Consider the following 22,493-nt stretch of genomic DNA (forward strand, 5'->3'; position numbering starts at 1 on the left):
TCTATTGTCTATTGTAAGCAGTAAGCATAGCGATTAGCGGCCATATTGTTTTGTGCTGTGTGTGTGATAGAAGTGCACTAGTAAATATTGTAATTTTGTCAGTTTTTGTGTAGTCAGTTCAATTGAAACTACCTTTAATATCACATTCTCACCAAAATGGAATTATCCACTATTTTGCCAAACCCAGTTCAACCGATTTGGGACCGAGACGATGAACGCAAGAAACGAGCAGCCCTAAAACCAAGCACGGCCTTGGTTTCAGCCCAAGCGATTGCCCCTCCGTATGGGCAGAGACGCGGCTGGGTGCCCCGGAACGTGACTGATTATGGAGACGGTGGAGCTTTTCCTGAAATTCATGTTGCCCAGTATCCATTGGAAATGGGGCGCACAAAGCAATCGGCCTCGAACGCTTTGGCAGTCCAGTTAGATGCTGATGGCAAAGTGAAATACGATGTCATAGCCAGACAAGGCCATGGAAAAGACAAAGTTGTGTATTCAAAGTTGTCTGATTTGTTGCCCTCTGAAGTGGTTTCTGAAAATGACCCTTCACTGGAAAAACCATCACAGGAGGAAGTGGAGGAGAACACGGATCGTACTAGGATGGAATTAATGAAAATTACAAATTCAAAAATTGCTGCTGCCATGCCAGTTAGAGCTGCAGAGAAATTAGGCCCAGCCCAGTTTATTAGGTACACCCCATCACAACAAGGTGCAGCTTTTAATTCTGGAGCAAAACAGCGCGTCATAAGACTGGTTGAGGCTCAAGTGGACCCCATGGAACCACCAAAGTTCAAAATAAACAAAAAAATTCCCAGAGGACCACCTTCACCACCAGCACCAGTGTTGCACAGTCCTACAAGAAGAGTAACAGTCAAGGAACAGAAAGAATGGAAAATTCCACCATGCATTTCCAACTGGAAAAATGCTAAAGGTTATACAGTGCCTTTGGACAAGAGATTAGCAGCTGATGGGAGAGGGTTACAGCAGCTTCATATAAATGAAAATTTTGCTAAGTTAGCTGAAGCCTTGTACATAGCAGACAGAAAAGCTAGAGAAGCAGTGGAAACTCGCGCACAGTTGGAGAAAAAGTTAGCTCAAAAGGAAAAAGAAGCTAAAGAAGAACATTTAAGACAGTTGGCCCAGAAAGCTAGAGATGAAAGGGCTGGCATTAAAACATCATCTGGCACTCAAAGAAACTTTGATGATGAAGAGCAAGAACGTGAAGCTCTTAGACAAGACAGGCATAAGGAGAGAGCCAGAGAAAGAAATCTGGCCAGAGCAGCACCTGAGAAGAGAAGCAAACTGCAGAGAGAACGCGAAAGAGACATTTCAGAGCAAATTGCTCTTGGAATGCCAGCTAGGGGACAATCATCCAATGAAACTCAGTTTGACCAAAGACTATTTGGTCAAGCTAAAGGTTTAGGCCAAGGCTATGGAGATGATGAAGCTTATAATGTCTATGATAAACCATGGAGAGAGGGAGGTTCCATGGCTAACCACATTTATAGGCCTAATAAAAACATTGACAAGGACATATATGGTGGGGAGGAATTGGAGAAAGCAATCAGGACGAATAGATTTGTGCCTGACAAAGAGTTTGGAGGTACTGATAGGTCAGGAGCTAGCCGCAGTGGACCAGTTCAATTTGAAAAGGAAGAGGATCCTTTCGGTCTAGATTCCTTCTTATCTCAAGCCAAGAAGGCTAGCAAAAGGAAGGAACCTGAGAAGAGAGATGACAGGGACAAGAAGAAGAGAAGGGACTAATAACTTTAAGTTTCTTACAACTGAATGAACATGTACATTATGTTAAGTAAATTGAAATAGAATTTCTGTTTTAATTTTCTGAAATACATTAGTTATTTTTTCAAAGCCATTGATTTTTATTTGTTTGTGTCAATTTTTGGGTAAATATAAAGTAATTGCAAGGCAAACCACATGTCTTATTAACATACATATTAAAATGACTGCACTTTGCCCTTAATGTAAAATATGTATATTGTGCTGTATTAACAGCAATTCTAACATAAAATGTTAATAGGGGTAATTAAACTAATATTTTATTTAGTTAAGTAGAGTATAATAGAAAACTAGTTAATGGATAGGTAATCTAATAGTTTTCAAAGAAAATACCATAAAAACATAATGTTACCTACTCTTATATGTAGGTAATATGCAAGTTGTACAAGAAGTCTGCATAGCTTCTACTTGAAACAATTAATAATGATTGTAAATAGGTATAAACTGATATAATAAAATCATAAAAATACTACACTATATTGTTATTTTTCTTTTTATAACTATAATAATACCCAGCCAATTTGGCTAACTTTCCTAAATTGCCTTCATAGCTCTTTTAACTTAATTTCAGTTAAAACACATGTTTGGCAAGGGTTATTGGAGACATGTGAGAATTTGGTAACACCTACTGCATATCATTACCATTATTATGGCACATGGCACTCCCACAGATTTATAAAATGTGACAATAAAACCCATATAATACTTTAATTGCAACTCCTTTCTTTATTAACAAATATAAAAACACCACTATAACAAATATAAACATAACAATTACTAGAAAAAAATACTTGAAATTGGAAAAAACCAGTCTTAAGTAGAATACATTAAAGCTAGATCATTTTAGTGTTAATAATGCAGGTTATGCTACTTAAACCAGTACAGATTACAAAAGCTATCTAATCTTTACCTATTAAAAGAAATGTAAAACAATAATCAGGAAAACTATTTGTTAAGAAATCTTATCTAAAATAACAGCCTCCATTTAAAACATACCATAAGTGGTTTCTGAAATTTATTTGCTTTCTAGAGGATCTACTGGCTTTTCATCACTGGCCACAGGAATTTTTTCAATCCTGACTGAATCTTCTCCATTCTCAAAGATTTCTATGTCACCAAAACTGACTCTTTTTGAGTGTGTTTTACCTGTATTATTAACCTCTTTCATGTTACTCATTCTGGGTACTAAAACCTTTTGAGCTTCATCAACTGAAGGCCTTCCTTTGCTAATAATTATATAGTTCAGTGGCACCACACCAGATTTTCCATTGAGAACTGCATAGGCCCATCCAGTATTCTTCAAATGCAACTCTTCTTGGATATAAGTGGGAGCCAATGTAATGTTATCATTAGTGTGAACAGTTAGTTCATTTGGTGATGTGGCTATAAAATCAAAACACACTTTAGCTTTAATTCCAGGTGATTTCCAGTTTGCTGAATCAAGTTTATCCTCATATTTTGGTAAAAATTTACTGATTATATAAGGAGCAGATACAATAACTCCCAAAAAAGCTAAAGTAGGCCAACTAGAACCACTTGGAGGGGCTGGTGATGGTCCATTTGCTGCAGCTTCAGTCCAAGCCAAAGATGTGGAACTACGTGACACTTTTAAACCTAACATTTGACGGACTTTGCGATAAAACCAGCTTAAAAATCTAAATACATTAACTGAATACCAAATATGACCAAACATTGTCCTTAATCTACCAAAATTTTCAGCTACACCAAGAATAGCACGAAATGAACTGGTCATTGCAAAAAACGTATTGTCCAACATCATTGCAAGACTGTTAAATGCGCGCACAACACTTTCTACACTAGCAAATGTCTGTCTGGAGTTTTCTTCTGCATATTGGATAAACCTTCGTTCATGATCATCTCTTGTATAGGGTGATGAATAGTCAGCCATACTGTTAAAGTTATTGTAACCACCATACATATTGCTTCTATACCCTCCAAACCCACCATAAGATCCATAAGGTGAGTTGTAAGAAGAAAACCCATAAGGCATTGCACTGTATGAGTTAACTGCACTTGACCCAAATGAGGAGGATGGTCTGGGTGGTAAAACTGGTGAAGGCCTACCTGGTATGATTGGGGATCCAACATTCTGGCTTCTTATAAAGTGAGCAGAATTCTGTAGAGAACCTGAAGGATCCCAGGGTGGAGTTTGACTGGACATATTACGCACCAAATTAGGTCATACAAAGGTAAGTATCTAATCAACCAAGTAACACCATTTATTGGCAAACTATAATCGATCACTTTTATTATTCAGTTAAAAGTTAAACACATTTTCATAAGTAATTAAGGATTGTTGAACTTTGACTTCAGAAGCCTGTCATAAACAAACTAATCACTTACGTTTTTTCAAAATTCACTTTCACGAAACCAAACGTATTTCGAGGCCAAGAAATGATGAGCCCGAGCCCAACAACCTCCAGATTTCACTAAACGAGTTAGTAGGAGAATCCCTGGGAAATCAAAAAATGAAAAACATATTATGATTTTGATTAATGAGTGATATCATCTGATAATGGAATTGATAGATCAAACTATCAAAAAGTGACAAACTGTACACCATCTTGTGTGCTATCACGTGACTGTTTATAAAAAATGTATACTAGCAACACGTGAATCACAACGTGCAAATAAATTGTAAAGAAAAGAGTAGAGAAAACATTTATGTCAAAATAACCTAAAAATTGAAAAGTCAATTAATGACAGAACTTGATTTTATTAATTTGGTATTATTATAATTTTTTCTGGATTGAAATGTAAATTTCAGTTCAATTTTACTCTGAATCGATGTAATTAATTGTGTAGAAGTTTTTATATATGAAATAATGCCCGGTACAATTTAAAAGAACGTTTAAAAACCATAATTGGCCAATAAGATGCGCGGTCATTTACCCTATTCACTATAAACATTGATCTATGGGTAAACCCTTTAAGAAATCCATAAATATGAGAAAGTATACCGGTAATTAATTATTTTGGAAGCGAAAATGCAGAAGAAGGAAGATGGAATCGATCAGAAAAAGTTGGATCTTGAGGTATAGTTTCATCTTGATTTGTAGTTTCAATTGGATAGACCCAAAATTTTTCAACCCTTATTTAGATCTATCTCCAAAGAATGGAGTCAAGAATTGCTAGTATGGCCCCAGTGGGCCATACGGCTGACGTCCTGGAACATCAGTTAAGAGAACAAAAGTCACTTCATGCTGAATTGCACCAGTTCAAGACACAAATTGAATCTTTCCAGCAATTAACCCAAAGGCTGATTACAGCACATCAACATGAGGATACTAGCAGATTTAAAAAGGTCAATCATTCAACTATCCTCCACTAATATTGTCATAAATGTAACATAAATATTTTAGTCAGCAGAATACATCAACCAGCACTACCTCAGACTGGATGCATGCATTATAAACCGTGGAAAATTGCTGCACACTGCCTTAAACAACTTACAGAACTTTGATAGATCTCTAGACAAATTTTTGGCATGGCTTAGTGAAGTTGAGTCAGTGGTGGAAAATCTTGAGAGTGACCCAGAGTCCAGGAGAGCTGCACAACAGTTAAAAGAGATTCAGGCTGACTTGGAAAGACAAGCACCCACTCATGCTGCCTTAAGACAATCAAATTTAGCTATTTTGGGCACTCTGTCATCTGAAGATGCTTTAATGTTACAATTGAGGGGTGATGAAATGGAGAGGAGATGGCAGGTAAGAAGTTCCTCTTTTATACTGTGCTAACTGTTATTTTTGAAATGTGGTGCCAAATTTTCAAAAAGTTTTATTGGTAAATAACAGTGATATTTCACCTGATTAGGTTTTAATAATTAGTTAAGGTTGTTTAATTTTTCTAATTTAAATTAAGTTATGAATTTGTCTAGCTAGGCTGTTTTTGGTTAAAAAAAGAGCAAATTGTGTTTGCACAATATGTTTTTCCAGTTACTTATAAATAATAAGACAGTGCTTTTGTTGAATTTTTATTAACAATATTAAACTGTCAGTATAGCCAGAGAGTGACAAACTGGAACTGTTTCAGAGTTTGAACTTCTATAATGGGCCTCAAATACCCAAAAATAAAATTTAGGCACTCATTTTTTTGCTGATTAATGTACAGGGCACTGGTTGTCATAGTATGAACTAGAATTTACAAATTTGGAAATTTTCAAATTATACATAAGAATCTCAACAAGAAAAGAGAACTATTGCAAATCAATGCTCTCTCTAGACAAATATGGATAGAAACATTGTTAGTGACATGTGGTGGTGTGTCAAAAGAGATTTGTTATTATTTGATGTTGGTCACTATATTTGAATCAGATTTCCTGATGAAGTAGTCATGTGACCAAGTGTTGTGTTGTATTTGTTTGCTGAGAACCTCTCAAAAATTGCCAGAAGCCTATTGGGAAATTTGAGAACCTTTAATTACTACTGAACAGCTTCCATAAATTACCAGATGCTTCTTACAAGTGCCTTAAACTTTATAAGAATTTTTTTTAGTTGCCAAAAGCTTCTACATCCATTTTGTAGCTGCTGGAGGCTGATAGGAGTGTTAAAACCTTTCAAAAATTATTTCAAATTTGTCAGAGGCCTCTACAATTATTATTTTATTTGCCAGAAGCATCTAAATTTTACTGAAAACCCCCCAAAAATTACTGGAGACTCCTATAAGTGTCCTAAACCGAAGAGTTGTTGAAAATTTGCCAAAGGCCTCCAAAATCATTTTAGAATTTGCCAGAAATCTCTAAAGATCAGTGAAAACCTTCCAAAAAATGCCAAAGGCTCCTACAAGTATTTTAAATCTTGCAAGAGTTGTTGAAAATTGCCAGAAGCCTCTAAAGATCAGTGAAAACCTTTCAAAAATTGCAAAAGGTTCCTACAAGTATTTTAAATCTTCCAAGAGTTGTTGAAAATTACCAGAACCCTCTAAAGATCAGTGAAAACCTTCCAAAAATTGCCAAAGGCTCCTACAAGTATTTTAAATCTTCCAAGAGTTGTTGAAAATTGCCAGAAGCCTCTAAAGATCAGTGAAAACCTTCCAAAAAATGCCAAAGGCTCCTACAAGTATTTTAAATCTTCCAAGAGTTGTTGAAAATTGTCAGAAGCCTCTAAAGATCAGTGAAAACCTTTCAAAAATTGCAGAAGGTTCCTACAAGTATTTTAAATCTTCCAAGAGTTGTTGAAAATTACCAGAACCCTCTAAAGATCAGTGAAAACCTTCCAAAAATTGCCAAAGGCTCTTACAAGTATTTTAAATCTTCCTAGAGTTGTTGAAAATTGCCAGAAGTCTCTAAAGATCAGTGAAAACCTTTCAAAAATTGCCAAAAGCTCTTACAAGTGTTTTAAATCTTCCAAGAGTTGTTGAAAATTGCCAGAAGTCTCTAAAGATCAGTGAAAACCTTTCAAAAATTGCCAAAGGCTCTTACAAGTGTTTTAAATCTTCCAAGTGTTGTTAAAACTAGCCAGAGGTCACTAAAATCATTTTAGAATTTGCCAGAAGCCTCTAATCAGTGCAAGTTTAGGGCAACCTAGCTGTCTTTTCTCCATTTGTTTACGTTGATTTTAATTAGAAATTTTACTCTGGTTAATTTTACTCTAATGAGCACAGTTTCGTTAATAAAACAGTCAGTGTATTATGGTTCAATTTCTGACTACTATTTTATTATATTTTTTTTTATTATCAGTAAATCAAACTGGCATCAATCACTTAAATTAACTTTGGTTATGCTTTTACTTAAGGCAGTATTTGTGCAAGTGTTGCTGATTATTCTGTGGGTTGTCTAGGCGCTTAAAACACGTACTGCGGATTTAAGAAACCGCCTAGAACATAATGCTGACTATTGGAATTCGGTACTTTTATCATTGAGAGAGCTAACGGAATGGGTGATTCGTAAAGACACTGAATTGGGTTTGGCTGCCAGACAAGATGATCACCGAGCTTTTAGGTAGTTTGTTCCATATTTCTATAATGTGGAAGGTCAGCTAAAGTATTAACTTATTCAGGCAACAACTTGAAGATAAGCGGCCCTTAGTAGAAGCCAGTTTAAGGAGCGCTAGGCAGTTTGTAGCTGGAGATCCTTCTGGCGAACTGGCTCGTAACTTAAGAAGAGAATTGGTTAAGTTGTCTGATAAGTGGAATGCTTTAATTGAAAAGTCTGACAAGTTGGCAGCTAAATTTGAACAAAACGCTATAGTAAGATGCTTTAAGGCAGTTGGTTCACTTTATTTAACTACTTCTTGTGTAGAAACTGAAGCAATTGACTGTGAGCCTAGACGAAGCTTGCACCGCAGTGTCTCGTCTAGAAAGAGCCACTTTAACTTGGAGTGGCCCACGTAGTGCTGCAGAAGCTAGGGAACTGTTGAGTAACTTACGAATTCTCGAGCAACAGTTGCCTCCTTTACAAAGGTCTTTGGAAGAGGCACGGATACAAGCAAATGCGTTAGGGAACGCTTTACCCAACAATTTAGCTGGACAGCTCGAGGATTGTGGAGCACGTTGCCGGGCTCTACACGCTGCAATAAGAGAACGTCGGGATGTTTTGACAAGCAGCTCACAAGGTAAATTTACATTCTAGTACAAAAAGAGCTTCAAAAACAGTAAATATCTTATGGAAAACATTGAGTGTTGTTTTACTACACTTTTAGGTGAAATTTCGCCTGGACCTTCAAGTGTTCAGCCACCATGGGAACGAGCTACCACTCCCAATAAAGTACCGTACTATATAAATCACAGTACGGAAACTACTCATTGGGATCATCCTCAAATGTTGGAGTTGGCTGCATGTTTGTTGCAGTTGAACGAAGTGAGATTTTCCGCGTACAGAACGGCGTTAAAACTGAGGTCGATCCAGAAGAAATTGTGTTTAGACTTAGTCGGTCTAAGTGCCGTTTCTGAAGCGTTTGATTTGCACGGATTGAGGGCGCAAAATGATAAAACCTTGGGTAAGAATTTGTTTTTGATTTTTATTACATTATTTAATAATAATAATAATAATAACAGTCTTTATTTCGAATTGTGATTAGGATAGAGTACATTATCAACTAATACAAAGGAAATAGCGTCATGGTAAACTATGAACTATGTAGTACTTAAAGATACTTATATACATTTTCAGCGATTTTTCCCTAAATACAGATTTCAGAGAATAAGCAATCTTTATTTAACAAAATAATCCTCTATAGTGTAGGGTTCTAATTCAATTAGTAAATTTTTTACTTTTTTTTGGAAACTTTTGTCCGTCAATGTTTTCAGCCTGTCTGGTAGGTTGTTAAATAGGCGAATACACATATATTTTGCATTCTTCTCAGTGAGTGTTAATCTATGTTTTGGACAGTTTACATCGTTTTGTCTTGTGTTGTATGTATGATTGACTTTGATGTTAAATAGGTTTTGGTTCTTTTTAGGAAAGATGAGACACTCATATATCTAAATTGCATAAACTGTCGTTATTTTATTATTTTTTAAGATGGATCTACATGAATCTTTGTATTTCATTTTGAACATTAATCTAATTGCCCTTTTTTGAATTACAAATACACTCTGTATTGAAGTATTTCTACCCCAAAACATAATTGCATACTTCATAATCGATTCAAAGTTGGCAAAGTACAATATTTTAAGGGCCGCCAGGTTCAGATACCTGGAGACAATTCGAATTCCATAGCAAATTGAGTTTAACCTGCCTAGCCGAACATTTATGTGATCAGACCAATCTAGAAATTCATCAATCTGCACTCCCAAAAATTTTGTGTTCTTGGCTAGTAATTGGCTCCTGTCAGTGAGAAGGTGTATTTCATTAGGTTTCTCAAATGTACCTTGTTTTGTTGAAAAAATAATCACACTTGTTTTTTCCATATTTAAAGCTAATTTATTTTTTTTAAACCACTCAGAGGTCCTAATAAACAGATCTTTTCCAGACTGAATTAAAGTGCTGATTTCCTCTTGACCTACAAGTAAATTTGTGTCATCTGCAAAGTTGACGATTTTTTCATTTTCTTTTGCTATAGAACTCAGATCTATCATGTAAATTACAAAGAGTAGTGACCCCAGAATACTGCCCTGGGCTATTCCATGTTGATTTTCTTTTATATTTGATGTGTATGGCTTGCTGTCCCTAAATAGTTTAACCTGTTGTTTCCTATGAGATAAGTAAGAATCAAACAATCTTACTTCTAACTCCATAGAGTTCTAATTTTTTTAACAATAGTTCTTTATCTACACAATCATAAGCATTTTAGATAAGTCTAAAAATATACCTATTCCTAGTTTATGGTTTTCTATGTGTTCAAGGATATGACTTGTAAACTGAAAAATTGCTGTTTGTACTGATCAATGGCAATGTAGCCATGTTGATAACCACTGAAGAGGTCGCATTATAAACAAATCTGTTAGCTGTGTGTATAAAACCAATTCAAAAATCTTTGAAAAGGCTGGAAGGATGCTTATTGGTCTGTAATTTCCTATTTCATTTTTATCACCTTTCTTATAAATCGGTTTAACTTGAGCAATTTTCAACTGATCTGGAAAGCATCCCTGCTTGAGACTTTTATTTATTAAGTATGTTAGTGGCTTACCAATTTAACTATACTTGCAGGAATCTCATCTATACCACTTGTTATTTTGTTTTTTAATTTTGCTGAAAAATCACACATCATATTTAATTATTGTATTGCAGATGTCGCTGATATGATACTAGTTTTACGAGCAATTTTTAGTAATGTAGCATCCCAGGACCCTAATTTAGTGGACGTGCCTTTGTGCGTTGATATGGCTTTAAATTGGCTGTTGAACGTGTATGACAGTCAACGTACCGGTCAACTTAGGGTGCTAAGTTTTAAGGTTTGGACGTTTTACTCACTATAATAGTGCGAGTTCTAAAACTATTTTTAAGGTGGGTCTAACGATTTTATCAAGAGGTCACTTGGAAGAAAAGTACCGGTATTTATTCCGATTAATTGCGGATCCTCAACAAAAAGCTAACCAACGTAAGCTGGGCTTATTACTGCACGATGTCCTGCAAATTCCGCGTCAACTTGGCGAGGTTGCAGCATTTGGCGGCTCAAACATTGAACCTAGCGTTCGTAGTTGTTTAGGTACTGAATTTAGCGTTGTATAACATCATAACTTTTCTGAATCAGCGATTACAGGCGATCGGGAAGAGTTAGAGGTCGCTCACTTCTTAGCTTGGCTACAGCAGGAGCCCCAATCTCTCGTTTGGTTGCCGGTATTACATAGAATCGCAGCCGCTGAAAAAGCAAAGCACCAAGCCAAGTGCAATTCCTGCAAGCAATATCCGATTGTCGGACTTCGTTACCGTTGCCTTAAGTGTTTCAACTTTGACATGTGTCAAACGTGTTTCTTCTCCGGAAAATTGACGAAAGGACATAAGTTGACCCATCCCATGCACGAGTATTGCGCCGCCACTACTTCGATTGAGGACGTCAGAGACTTTACCAGAGCTTTAAAAAATAAATTTAAAAGCAAAAGATACTTTATGAAACATCCACGATTGGGATATTTACCGGTTAGGTCGGTACTAGAAGGAGATGAGTTGGAAAGTCCGGTAGCATCACCACAGCACAACGACATGCATTCGAGGTAAATGTACTAGGAAATTTAATAACTTTTTCTAACTTAGGACACAAAAGACCTCTTTTTGACTGTCTGAAGAGATGGAAGTAATGATAACATGATCGTTTCAGATTGGAAATATACGCCTCCCGATTGGCCGAAGTCGAACTGAGGGCCGCCTCTCCAGACGAGGAACACAGGCTTATAGCTGATTACTGTCACTCGCTAGAGGGTGCTCCGGCCAGTCCGGGCCAATTGATGATGGTAATCGACGAAGAACAGCGCGCTGAACTCCAAGAAATGATTCGCGAACTAGAGACTGAAAACCAGGCGTTGAGATCCGAATATGAACAATTACAGGTCAGTAACCACTTTAACCCTGATTATTTCCCTCATTGTACTAGCAGCCAATAAAATTCAATGAACCTTTCTAGTTCGACCAATGAGAGCCGTTATATACTGAATAAATCCCTAGTTGCTAAAATCTTACACTGAATAAACACCTCCTACCTTTTTCGAATACGTTTTTTTGAAGAACATTTGATATTAAACGAAACGGGATTTAGACACATATAAAATTTAAGCTATTTTCTTCAATATTAACAATTAATAAATCACTATAACGTAGTTTCCATTAAAAAATTACATAAATTAAAATATTATGACGTCGTAAACAAAAATATACATGGCTGAACGAAAATCTGTCGTCTGCTGGGGTGAATTCAATATTATCATTAATTTCATCACGTTTAGTTTAGTATTTGTGTTCTAACTAAGGTGTTTTCTTGTTAATAAACTAAAATGTGAGTTTTCAGGAAATAATCTTGACATATACCCCTCGGCGTTCACGTTTTATCACGTAAAATGTGCATTGCTAGGTTTTTTGCAAAAATTTTCTTTTAGGCAAATGGCAATCTCAATCATTTTCCAAGCAAAATTTTGCAAAAAATCACCTATGCACAGTTTACCCGATAAAACTTGAACGTCTCGGAATATAACCTATGAATAACATTCGAGCATTTGTTACTGTTCTCGCAGAATGAGTTTACCCGTGCGTCATCCCCCTGTGATATAGAAGTAGACATGCATTATTGACTTCATCCTTGTTTATTGTTAACTTTCAGAAAGGGTAAATACCTAAGGGAATGTCTTCCAAAAAAAAACATTCACTGATTAGCGCTTCTATGTCATTGTCAGTTTGAAAACCATCGAAATTTATTTGATTTGTTTACTACTAATTCTTTTCTGTTTCTTTGTGTTGTTAATCATGTATAAAGTTTTCTATTTACCAAACCACCACAGTTCTTTTAAGAGCTATTGTTTCTACGCTTTTAACATTCTGTAAGTACTTTCATAATATTATTAATATTAATATTTTTATTTTTTTTATGTCGGCTGTCACGCTCTAACCAAAATTGGCACAATTACTAACCTGTTTTGAAAAAAAAGTGGGAGTGTCTATTATGGTTTTTATTTAGCCATTTGGTTTTTCCTGAATTCAGAATTACTTACTATTACAGTATTTTTTTAGAAAATGCCTGGAAAAATTCTCCACAGACAAGCCCGGCAGTTAATTCTTAACATTTGTAAATATTTTGAATTGGAAAAAACCAATGGAGGACCTTTAGAAGCTTTATCATCTATTCAGGAAGAAAATAAGAAATTTTAAGACCTTACATATTCTTACTGATGTATTTTTTTTGATACTAGAAGGTTGCAGCTGCTTTGAAAATTTCCCGCAAAACTGTTTATTCGATTCGGAAAAAGCAAGCAAGCAATCTTATGATTTCCTCACCTAGAAAACGTAAATCGAGACGTTATCGACAGGCCAAGACCACTGATTTATCTGAAAGCATTAAAATGGATGTTCGAAATACATTGTACAAGGATAGTATGTTAATAATAGTAAAATATGTCTCATAAGAAACATCTATTAACATTTCAACATTTTTGGGTTGCATTATAGATTTTTCGGGGGTAATATCCCTAGTGCATTTAATTTTTCAGGAAAAATTCGGAAAAACAAGTTTCTATTTGTTAAAACAAATTACTTAGAAACGAGTATTCCAATTTTTCCACAGGAAAAATTAGATGCACGAGGGATATTTGGTAAGATTATATCTTGAGTTAAATAAACATTTTATTTTAATTAAAACAATAAGAACAATAATTAATAAGAACAATAACTTTCAAGCTAGAAAGGGTAACACTATTCTTTATGTTGTTGTGAGAAGTGTGCAATTTTTTCGAATTTTTTTCTGTAAAAACTGCTGACAGCTAAGTTGACAGTTGTTGACAAGTGATTTTTCCACTTAAAATTTACAATAGCGATTGATTGAAAATTCTTGATAGCGATTGGTCAAAACTGATAGGAAGGAAATAATCATAAAAATTTCTTCAAACATATTAATAATAAAGTCATAGAAAAAATAAAATAAGCGTCTAAAATGTTTTCCAGCGGGTTTAAAATAAAATAAGTGGATTGCAACCTGGAAAGAGATACTACAGCATCACCCAGAATGTCTTATTGAATTTTTAATTTGTTGTATTTATTTTAGAGAAACATGTAATCATCCAGAACCTAAATCAAGAGCTTAAAGTTAAAGAAATACTACATATTGGTGATACATCTCTACGAATTTTGGTAAATAAATTAGGTTTCAAAGTTAGATGGAATTCTATGATCCAAACGGAGACTTCTCATAAATAAAAAATGTTATTTCGGTCAAGATATTTTTGATTTGCTTTGGTATAAGGTTGTTTTAGTGCAAATTTGCAGCCAGATCTCTACTTTCTGACTGACAATACACGCAAAATTTTAAACGTGACGAAGCTTTAGACACGCCCTTTTCTATAATATGAACACAATGTTAAAATAATCAATTATTATTAGTAATTATTATTCGAGTGTGCTTATGTCTTTCCATTGTTTTATGTCAGTAAAATAAAGTTGTATAAAATCTAATAAAAGTATCTTCAATCTCTTTGACCAGTTCATAAAGGGATAAAGGAAGCTGTAGAAATTAACACACATCAGGTTTGTTGACGAAAATTTGATTTGATTCATATGATTATAAATGACGTAGCCTTCGTGACGCACGGGTAAACTCACTCCGCGAGAACAGTATTGACATTTTGTTCTAATATGAACAATTGAACTTTCAAGGGGGAAGTTATACTCAACTTCAACACTTTCGTTTACTAGTCATTTTTGTGTGACTTAATTTGAATTTTGGATTAACATAAATTATAGCGAGGATCTGCCCTACATCCGATGCAACAGCCACATCACGACGTCTTAGCCGAGGCGCGATTACTAAGACAACACAAGGGACGTCTCGAGGCCCGGATGCAGATCTTAGAAGACCATAACCGGCAACTGGAAACTCAACTGAAGCGTTTGAAACAACTCTTGTCCGAAACTCCTTCGTCTACTTTGCAAACCAGAAGCGTGACCGCATCCCAGTTGAACCAGGACACACCGGCACGAGTTAATCAACCACCGCCACCAGCGGAACTACGTTGAACTGAGCAATATGAAGTTGAGGGTAAGTTTGTAACAATAATAATTATTATTAATGATTTACTGGACCGACTTTATTTTGATAAGAAGTGTGGTTTGATCGCACAACAGTACGTTGTTGAGTTGAAGTCTAGGGTAAACGAGTTTTAAAACTGCCACATTAGTTTAAGAGTGAAATTATAACTTTGATATTATTTAATTTGACCTGGGACTCCCATTTGTTTTATGACCTGATTGATAAACACACACGAAGTTTTTGTCTTTGTATTTACTAATTATCAATATTTTTGGGGGGTTGAGTGGGAGTCCCCGACTGTTTCAACTAACCACAGTATTATAGGCAGTATACACTGCCCCAGTCAGGGAAATTGAATACTTTTAAATAAATTGGTAAGCCGCTTATCGATGTATAGATACATATCATCGAGTCCAAATCGTACGAGTCCTTACCCTGTCCATGCTTTCGCTGCCCTTTTAGCGCTTTAGTACGTTTTAATCGACTCATGTTACATAATCGCTCGTCCTTTTGGAAAATTTGTAACTCAACCATATCAGACGAAACATTTCATATTATAATTACGATTATTATTATTACTACATTTTAGTGTGCGACAAGTGTATTTAGTGCATTGCCATATTAGAATGAATGCTCTTATAATAAATACACGGTTGATTTATCGATAATGAAGTTTTTTAATTAAAGAGTAGTTAGAGAGTACCTACCTGCAATATGCGTTGTCCCAAGGTATTTGTCTTGGTCATTTACAAGCTAATTTAACATGTAATGTGTCTCTATACATATAAATTACTATATAGTTATGTTTTATAACAATAATTAAGAATAGCAATTTTAATAATAGAACTACAGACCACACAACAAATACAAATTGTCAAGTTTACAAAGGTTTGGTTTTTGAATTAATGTGAAATATCATTTTAGAGAGCTCTAGCTTTTTCTATGGTGTAGGTATAAGATCTATTAGAGTTTGTCCAGCAAAACAAAATTTGCGACTTTTTAAGTGATTTTCACTTATATTTTTATTGGTTTTATACTTAAATTTTTATAGGGTTTTCAATAATTTTTATGACCGACGCATAGCTTGGGACACAGTGTATGTTTCCTAAAGAAGTAGCAACTCCTAAAGTTAACCAATCAAGTAGTAGAAATATTATAATAAAGTAACATTCACATAACATGCAGTGCATTTGTACTGTTAATGGCACTGCAAGAAGTAGACAAATGACATCATTCACAATAAACTCAAAATTAAAATTAGAATATAGGAATCAGGTTAGGATTTCAGAAACACAAGACATAAACGTCATACTGTTAATAGTAATCATCTAGACTTCGACTATTTGTTTCAAAAAAGATAATTAGGTACAAACTGAACAGACATTCAATAAACAAATACAGAAAGCATTTTTTCATATTTTCGAAATTTGAACAGTTAGTTGACAACAAAAATACGCATGTGTCAAACGTCTGAAATGCCTCTCCTTATTGGTTGCTTGTATTAAGGTGGCAAAACTTAAGAGTAAAAGCTAAAAGCTAGATAGGTTTTGCACTACTATTAAGTTATTAATTCCGCAGTATACAAGTGTGAACAGTACATTACTTTATAATGTACCTAACCTTTAGCAGTACACATACCTTACCGTTGCAATAGCCATAAAGTTTATGTGAATGATGCTTAAAGGTTGGTTCTTTCCCTTCAAAATTATTCCAAAGGTAATTGGTCAATTCTGTCATTTCTTTTTTTTTTCTGTTGTCAGGGATTTAAATAAAACACTAATATGAAAACTTAATAAACAACGTGTTTACTGTACAAATAATCGTACTTCATTATGACTAGCTTATGTACTCGCAAATTCCTTTATTTCATTTTTTACATAGTTGACTAACTGACTTTATTAAGGCATTTAAACAAATTATAGCTAAAAAAAATAAACCAAATTATCACAGAAATCAATATTGAGGTTTTTACACCACAACCTGAACTGATTCTTTAGGTTACTCGCATTAACCGTTAGATTAACATTACTGGTGAAAGTATACCTACATATGCGGCAAAAGCAAAAGGTTTCGCCTGATTACAATTTTTTTTTCGTATTAACTATTTCTTAAAATATGCGATCAATATATGTACATCTGTCTATTATATCATCTATACAATGGAGCCAGGTAAGGCGACGACATATTTTTTTACTTAAGGCTTACTTATTTAAGTGAAAATTTTATCAGGTTGAATAGTTTTTTTTTTGGAATTATGACAGTTAAAAAGTGCCGTAAACTTGATCTAAACGAAATTCTTCACATATTTAAAAATTGACCTTTTATTTACAATTAAAATTGGCGAGATGTTTTTTTGGTCGTGAGCATTCAACCAGCATTTAAAATAAATTTGCAACTCTAATAAGACATTTTTATTTAAGTACGTAAATGTAAGATTAGAGTAAATGCCAAGAATATCGAGATAACCATTTATGTAATTTAATTACCTAGTAATTAATCGAGCTTCTAGTAAAATGTAAACTTTACGTTTCGTTGAAACTAAATGCTCAATAATATTAAAATAATATTAGGAAGACAGTTGACACAAAGAAAATTTTCTTTAAATTAAAAACTTGAAGCATTTTTGTTTTCTTGCATCAACAAAAATCTAATATTAGGAAATAAACAAATGTTTATTGTATTCAGAATTCTGCAACTTTGATAGTTAACATTACAGTTTAATTAGTTATGCTGCTGGTTAGTACCTTACAAGCTGGTACAATAAACAGAAGTAATCACTAAATATTATCCTTTGCATTATTGAAACTGTAAGTTTCAATGTTTGTTATCAAATTTCTAAAACCCGTTCATTTATAATAGTATAATCTTAATTTAGTTCAGACATTGAAATGGTTTTCCATGCCTCTACCTGCATATTATGTACAATTGTTTAAAAAACCCTGAATTGCCAAGCAATTATTTCAGACCCTTTCATATTTATTAAATCAATAACGTCTCCCTATTGAAAAGCACAGCACCAACTCATCACTCTAGCAACTAATTAGTATTTCCTCTTCTAAGTAGTTTTCAACGAATGAGTTTTTTTAAATATACCGACCAAAGCTCTAATTATCCTATACAAATTCCGTGTTGCGCCAAGATTTGCTGGTGCACACCCCAGGTCCCCGCCACCAATCGTTGACGTCTTCATAGTGACGGTGCACCAAAGGGGCGTGCAACATGGCGCACAATCTGCACCAAAAATATGTGTTGATAAACTCTCCAGTGCCTTTCCATTTGAAATAAGAGTTGTATAAGGTGTTGTCGTTGTCCAGACGATGTAAATAGGCCGCTAACTCCTCCGGACTCTCAAATTCATCCACGTGAATGTAAGATCCTGGAATTAAGTTATTATGATCCTCAGTAAGTTTGAGTAGTTTTTGGAGTCGATTTGGACGACTTACCTTCTGGTGCGCTTTTTTGGTAATCATCCGGTCGTCCACCCATGACAATGGGTAAAACGTCATGCCCTAACCCATTCACAAACAGTTTTTCCGTAATGTAGTCTCGACAATTTGAATTCTCGAAAGCCAGATAGAATTTATAGTCGCTTTCCAAGATGTTAAAACACTTTTTGTCATCAGAACGCGGGCATTTTAAGGAGCCGCAACCTCCGTAAATATCCACTTCAATGTACTTTCCCAGTTCTCTGGCGTACTGCAACCGATTGTTCCGCGCCCCACAGTTCGATACGAACCATGCGACTTTTTTCGTTTTATTCGCCGCATAGTCACGACTTTGTGGCAATTGTCTAACCTGGAATTTTCCCACTCATTTACATTGTCCTATTCATTGAACTTATATAAAGTCACCTCAGGATCGTAGTAAGTCCACCTTTCGTAGGGGGCCACAATGTCGCTGTCACGACGATAACTGGCTGTCCAGTTGATCGAGTCCGGTATTTTGACGCTCTGAGTGTGGTAAGGACACTCCAGATGGTACAATATCCACACTTGGTTCGAAGGACGTTCGTAGCCTGGATAGGCCACGTGGTCTTTGAATAAAATTGCGTCCGCGTCCGCTGCCCTTGCCCTGTCCGCGGTCAGCGAACATCTGGTGACTGGACATTGGACGAACGATGCGGAACCGCCTTTTTGGCCCCACGCGCCCAAACCGTTAAAAAGTAAAATAGTTTTTTCTGGACTGTTATAGCCTGAAAATAATGATGTTAGTCAGAAGATAATACCAATCACTCTTTCTGATGATTTGGTCGTGACGTGATCAATTTTCACATGTTTGTCTAACTCATTGATTTCTGATAGTAATTTCTTCTTAAAAATGGTTTAAGTCACTTGCTGTATAAATAACTATTAAATCACTCTGAATGACATTCGCCTGTTTACAGATGTAAACAAACAAACATCAATGTCACATCTACGGGGCGTGGTGCAAATTTAATAGAACTGTAATTTTAGTTTTTTTTTTAATATAAGAAGTCAAAATTTAATAAAATACTGTATAAAACACGTGACTTAAACGGGTTTATTCACTCGAATAAATATGAATGAATAAAAAATGTTTTAAGTCACTTGCTGTATAAATAACTATAAACTTGCACATAACATTATAAAAAATTAAAATTTGGCAAAAAATGAAGTTCCTAAAATGATGATCTTTCTCTTGGAAACATAAGTGACCTGTTTAAGTTAGGTTAGGTTAGGTTAGTTGACTTGCTCTAATGATCTTCCGAATATCCGTATTTGGCAAGTACTGTCAAAAATAATGACATTTTATAAAACGGACCATTAACTCAAAGCCATAACTAAAGTAAAAATAGTTTTTATTGATGAATTATTTTGTCATTTATCAAACAAATCATAAGTTATTTATTATACATCACCAAAAACAGAATAAAACGTACTATTTGGTGGGCTGAAAATCCAATATGGCGCCCATAAGAAAAAAGAAAGTTGATGATGACTGACAAAAAACGAAACGTCGTGTGGCAAATTTAAATCCATCATCGAATAGCTAGGAAAAAGTGGCAATGAAAAGATGCTTTTAGTTTTGGAATATCTCTTCAAATAAGATTAGAAATAAATAAAAACAAAAAATCAAATTTTCAGTTTTTTTCGGATATCTTCGGAAAATCGAAATTTTTAAAACAGCATTTGGTTGAGCTTTACATTGCGCAACTTTGCCCCAATTTAAACTTTCTCGTGTTTCTTATGGTTTCTGAGATCCCAATGGTGAGGGTCGAATTTGAATTACCCTGTATTTGTCTGTCAAAAGCATCTTATTCCCATAAGATCTCAATTTTTCCAGTTTACGTGAGTAAACCTCATCATTCTTTGATATTATGTCAGTAATAATCATCGAATACAACATTCTAAACATATTACTGGATCTTCTACTAAAAGGGATAATAAAGATATTAAACAATTTAGTTGTCTTTTATATTAAGCAAATTTTGATAATCCAGGTTAATAATTATATGGAAACTATAAAGAATTATTGCAGTTTTGGTTGCCACATAGTCACGAAATTTGCTTATTTACTTTAAATTATTAAGTAGTAAATACTGTAGTATACAGAGTGTCAGGGTTTTTTTGAATCATATACTCGAAAATTTCTTTGTTAAGGAAATACAGGGAGTTAAAAACTACTTGCTACAAAAAACCCTGACACCCTGTATATGGTTACCTAAAGGGTAAATAATTGAATTTAAGCGTTAATAACGAAGAATTACGGTTTGGAGTGTTAAATGTTACCATGAAATAATCATCAGTATCGATTTTTGGCTATGTTCACAAACATAGATATATGGGCCATGTTTGTTTGGACACGATTACGAGAATTTAGATTAGATAAAGTTTGTAATTTTGAATGTGATTTTGCTGTTATATAGAAAACTTACATCGACATAACGAGAATATCAATCAAATTTATATGTATACCTTATACAGGGTTCTCCATTTAAAACAGAGTATCTGATTGATCTGATTTTTGACTAATCACAATTCAGTTCAGCATTATTCATATCAGTTTGCAACTCTCACTTAAATGCAAATTTAACTTACCTTGATAGTCTTCTGGAACGTACATAAGTTGATCGACTATGCGATCACCATCAGCCTGTTCAGGGAACAACCTGGCAGGTCCTTTGGATTTAGTAGGGTATAAGGTACCACCGATCAAGTAGTAGGGTCGTTCCGCTAAACTTGGAGGTTCTTTTTCCTCTTCCTCGTCTTCGACACGCTGTAGTGCCATTTCTTCTTTGGGCATCTAAAATTTCACTTTTTACCTAACACGACGTGGTGCTAGTAAGTTAGTTGATTACCTCGTCCACATTGGGTTTTTGAGTGGGTGCGTTATTAACGCGGACATCGGTCAGTCTGGATCGTTCCCCGGAAAAGTACGAAAATCGGTACTGACTGCCTACTAGTAGCGTTACTCCAATTACCACTAGAAACGTGAGGAAAAACTTACGCGGCGTCAACCGTGGAGGCATTTTAGGGATGTTTCGTCATTACCTACGTAAGGAGAAGATTAATATCTAAAAAAAAAGGATTAAAAGTTAATCAGAAAAAATTTGTAAAACTTACACGTAGGTACAATTAGCAAACGTGGACTGATAAAACAGTCTAATTGGATGTCGTTGAAGGTAACACCGTATTGGGTAGATAACAGTATTGTGACAATTTTATCAGAGATTACAGAATGAAGTGTTTTTGCCACATGATATTTGGTAAATTGAAGTTATAGAGGAGGTTTCAGTCTGTGGCATAAAAACTGGTAAAAAACTCATGACTGGTTAGTAAATCTAATCGAAATGCCAGTTAAAAAGCAAAAATATGTGATAAACGATATAAATTAGGTGCAAATAATATTGTAAATAAATTTACTTCCGTTGCGGTCACATAATTGCAGTACATTACCCATACGTTTTGTATTAAAACTGAAATTTCGACACCTGTACGCATAGTATTATTTACCACGATCATAAAACTGGATTTAACAATATAACCAGGTGATAATATTTTTATGGCGAGTTATAGAGCCCACTTTATTTTAATTACACAATAACAAAAATTGACGCGTTTAATGCCAAAAAAAAATTTATCAAACTTACCGACAAAACAAATAATAAGGGTTGAATAGCAAAGGCATGACCGCCACTACTGATGAGCATAAGGGGGTTGCTTCCTAAAGCCCTGCCTGGAAAATCCATATCGGGAAATTGAGTCTGCGCCCTCGCTGAAAATTTTGCTTTTCCGTACAGAATTCTATTTGTCCAGAATCGATTGGGAATTATCTACAGGACTCTTTTCAGCCAAAGCTGAATGCCTTCTGACGTGACATTTTTGTTGCTTTTTGCGATGGCAAACCGTAACGGGTAAACAGGTGTAATTTGAATAAAGGTGAGAAGTGATTAACTGTCCATTATGAATGGTAAGATGCTGTATAACGGCTTTGCTGGGATTGTGTAAGCGGCCTATTTGTTTTAGATCGCTTAAATAAACAAATTGTACGGTAAACGGAGTCCAGTGACGTATCAAATAATATCATAATGCTGTATATATTTATATTGTT

At 34.8% G+C, this 22,493-nt stretch overlaps 3 protein-coding genes across 6 annotated transcripts in view; 1 reads left to right on the forward strand and 2 right to left on the reverse strand.

The window, feature by feature from the left end:
* Window positions 1-13: 13 nt before the first annotated feature.
* Window positions 14-22,493, forward strand: part of LOC145732784 (dystrophin-like) — a 75,974-nt gene continuing 53,494 nt past the window's right edge. The window contains exons 1-13 of the mRNA XM_081985278.1: window positions 14-1,762; window positions 4,801-4,853; window positions 4,919-5,122; window positions 5,181-5,525; window positions 7,596-7,756; window positions 7,815-8,004; window positions 8,057-8,369; window positions 8,457-8,753; window positions 10,487-10,650; window positions 10,703-10,904; window positions 10,950-11,409; window positions 11,514-11,742; window positions 14,636-14,930. Of these exons, the coding sequence (XP_081841404.1) occupies window positions 157-1,762; window positions 4,801-4,853; window positions 4,919-5,122; window positions 5,181-5,525; window positions 7,596-7,756; window positions 7,815-8,004; window positions 8,057-8,369; window positions 8,457-8,753; window positions 10,487-10,650; window positions 10,703-10,904; window positions 10,950-11,409; window positions 11,514-11,742; window positions 14,636-14,908 (4,497 nt within the window). The 5' untranslated portion in view covers window positions 14-156 and the 3' untranslated portion in view covers window positions 14,909-14,930. The remainder of the gene's footprint in view (window positions 1,763-4,800; window positions 4,854-4,918; window positions 5,123-5,180; window positions 5,526-7,595; window positions 7,757-7,814; window positions 8,005-8,056; window positions 8,370-8,456; window positions 8,754-10,486; window positions 10,651-10,702; window positions 10,905-10,949; window positions 11,410-11,513; window positions 11,743-14,635; window positions 14,931-22,493) is intronic.
* Window positions 2,504-4,324, reverse strand: Pex13 (peroxisomal biogenesis factor 13). The gene has a single exon (XM_081985691.1). It carries the CDS (start codon window positions 3,977-3,979, stop codon window positions 2,813-2,815), a length of 1,167 nt encoding a protein of 388 aa, XP_081841817.1. The 5' UTR covers window positions 3,980-4,324; the 3' UTR covers window positions 2,504-2,812.
* LOC145733058 (glycoprotein 3-alpha-L-fucosyltransferase A-like) lies at window positions 16,704-22,182 on the reverse strand. 4 transcript variants are annotated; one of them, XM_081985690.1, is made up of 6 exons: window positions 22,033-22,182; window positions 21,241-21,433; window positions 20,981-21,185; window positions 18,773-19,113; window positions 18,365-18,716; window positions 16,704-18,297 (listed from the first exon to the last, which is right to left on the reverse strand). In XM_081985690.1, exons 2-6 carry the CDS (start codon window positions 21,409-21,411, stop codon window positions 18,035-18,037), a joined length of 1,332 nt encoding a protein of 443 aa, XP_081841816.1. In that variant the 5' UTR covers window positions 21,412-21,433; window positions 22,033-22,182; the 3' UTR covers window positions 16,704-18,034. The 4 variants fall into 4 exon arrangements, with proteins under 4 accessions (XP_081841816.1, XP_081841814.1, XP_081841815.1 ...); XM_081985688.1 differs by having other exon boundaries at window positions 21,241-21,456; window positions 22,033-22,173; XM_081985689.1 differs by lacking the exon at window positions 22,033-22,182 and adding an exon at window positions 21,506-21,842.

The sequence above is a fragment of the Ips typographus genome, linkage group LG8 (assembly GCF_016097725.1).
Source record: "Ips typographus isolate SLU linkage group LG8, UJ_Ityp_2.0, whole genome shotgun sequence".
Classification (NCBI taxonomy): domain Eukaryota; kingdom Metazoa; phylum Arthropoda; class Insecta; order Coleoptera; family Curculionidae; genus Ips; species Ips typographus.

Coding starts and splice junctions, on each gene's coding strand:
- Pex13 (XM_081985691.1), bottom strand. CDS start 3,979: ATGTCCAGTCAAACTCCACCCTGGGATCCTTCAGGTTCTCTACAGAAT.
- LOC145733058 (XM_081985690.1), bottom strand. CDS start 21,411: ATGCCTCCACGGTTGACGCCGCGTAAGTTTTTCCTCACGTTTCTAGTG. Junction 18,717..18,772: donor GGACTTACTACGATCCTGAG/GTGACTTTATAT, acceptor GGAAAATTCCAG/GTTAGACAATTGCCACAAAG. Junction 18,298..18,364: donor CCAAAAAAGCGCACCAGAAG/GTAAGTCGTCCA, acceptor ACTTAATTCCAG/GATCTTACATTCACGTGGAT.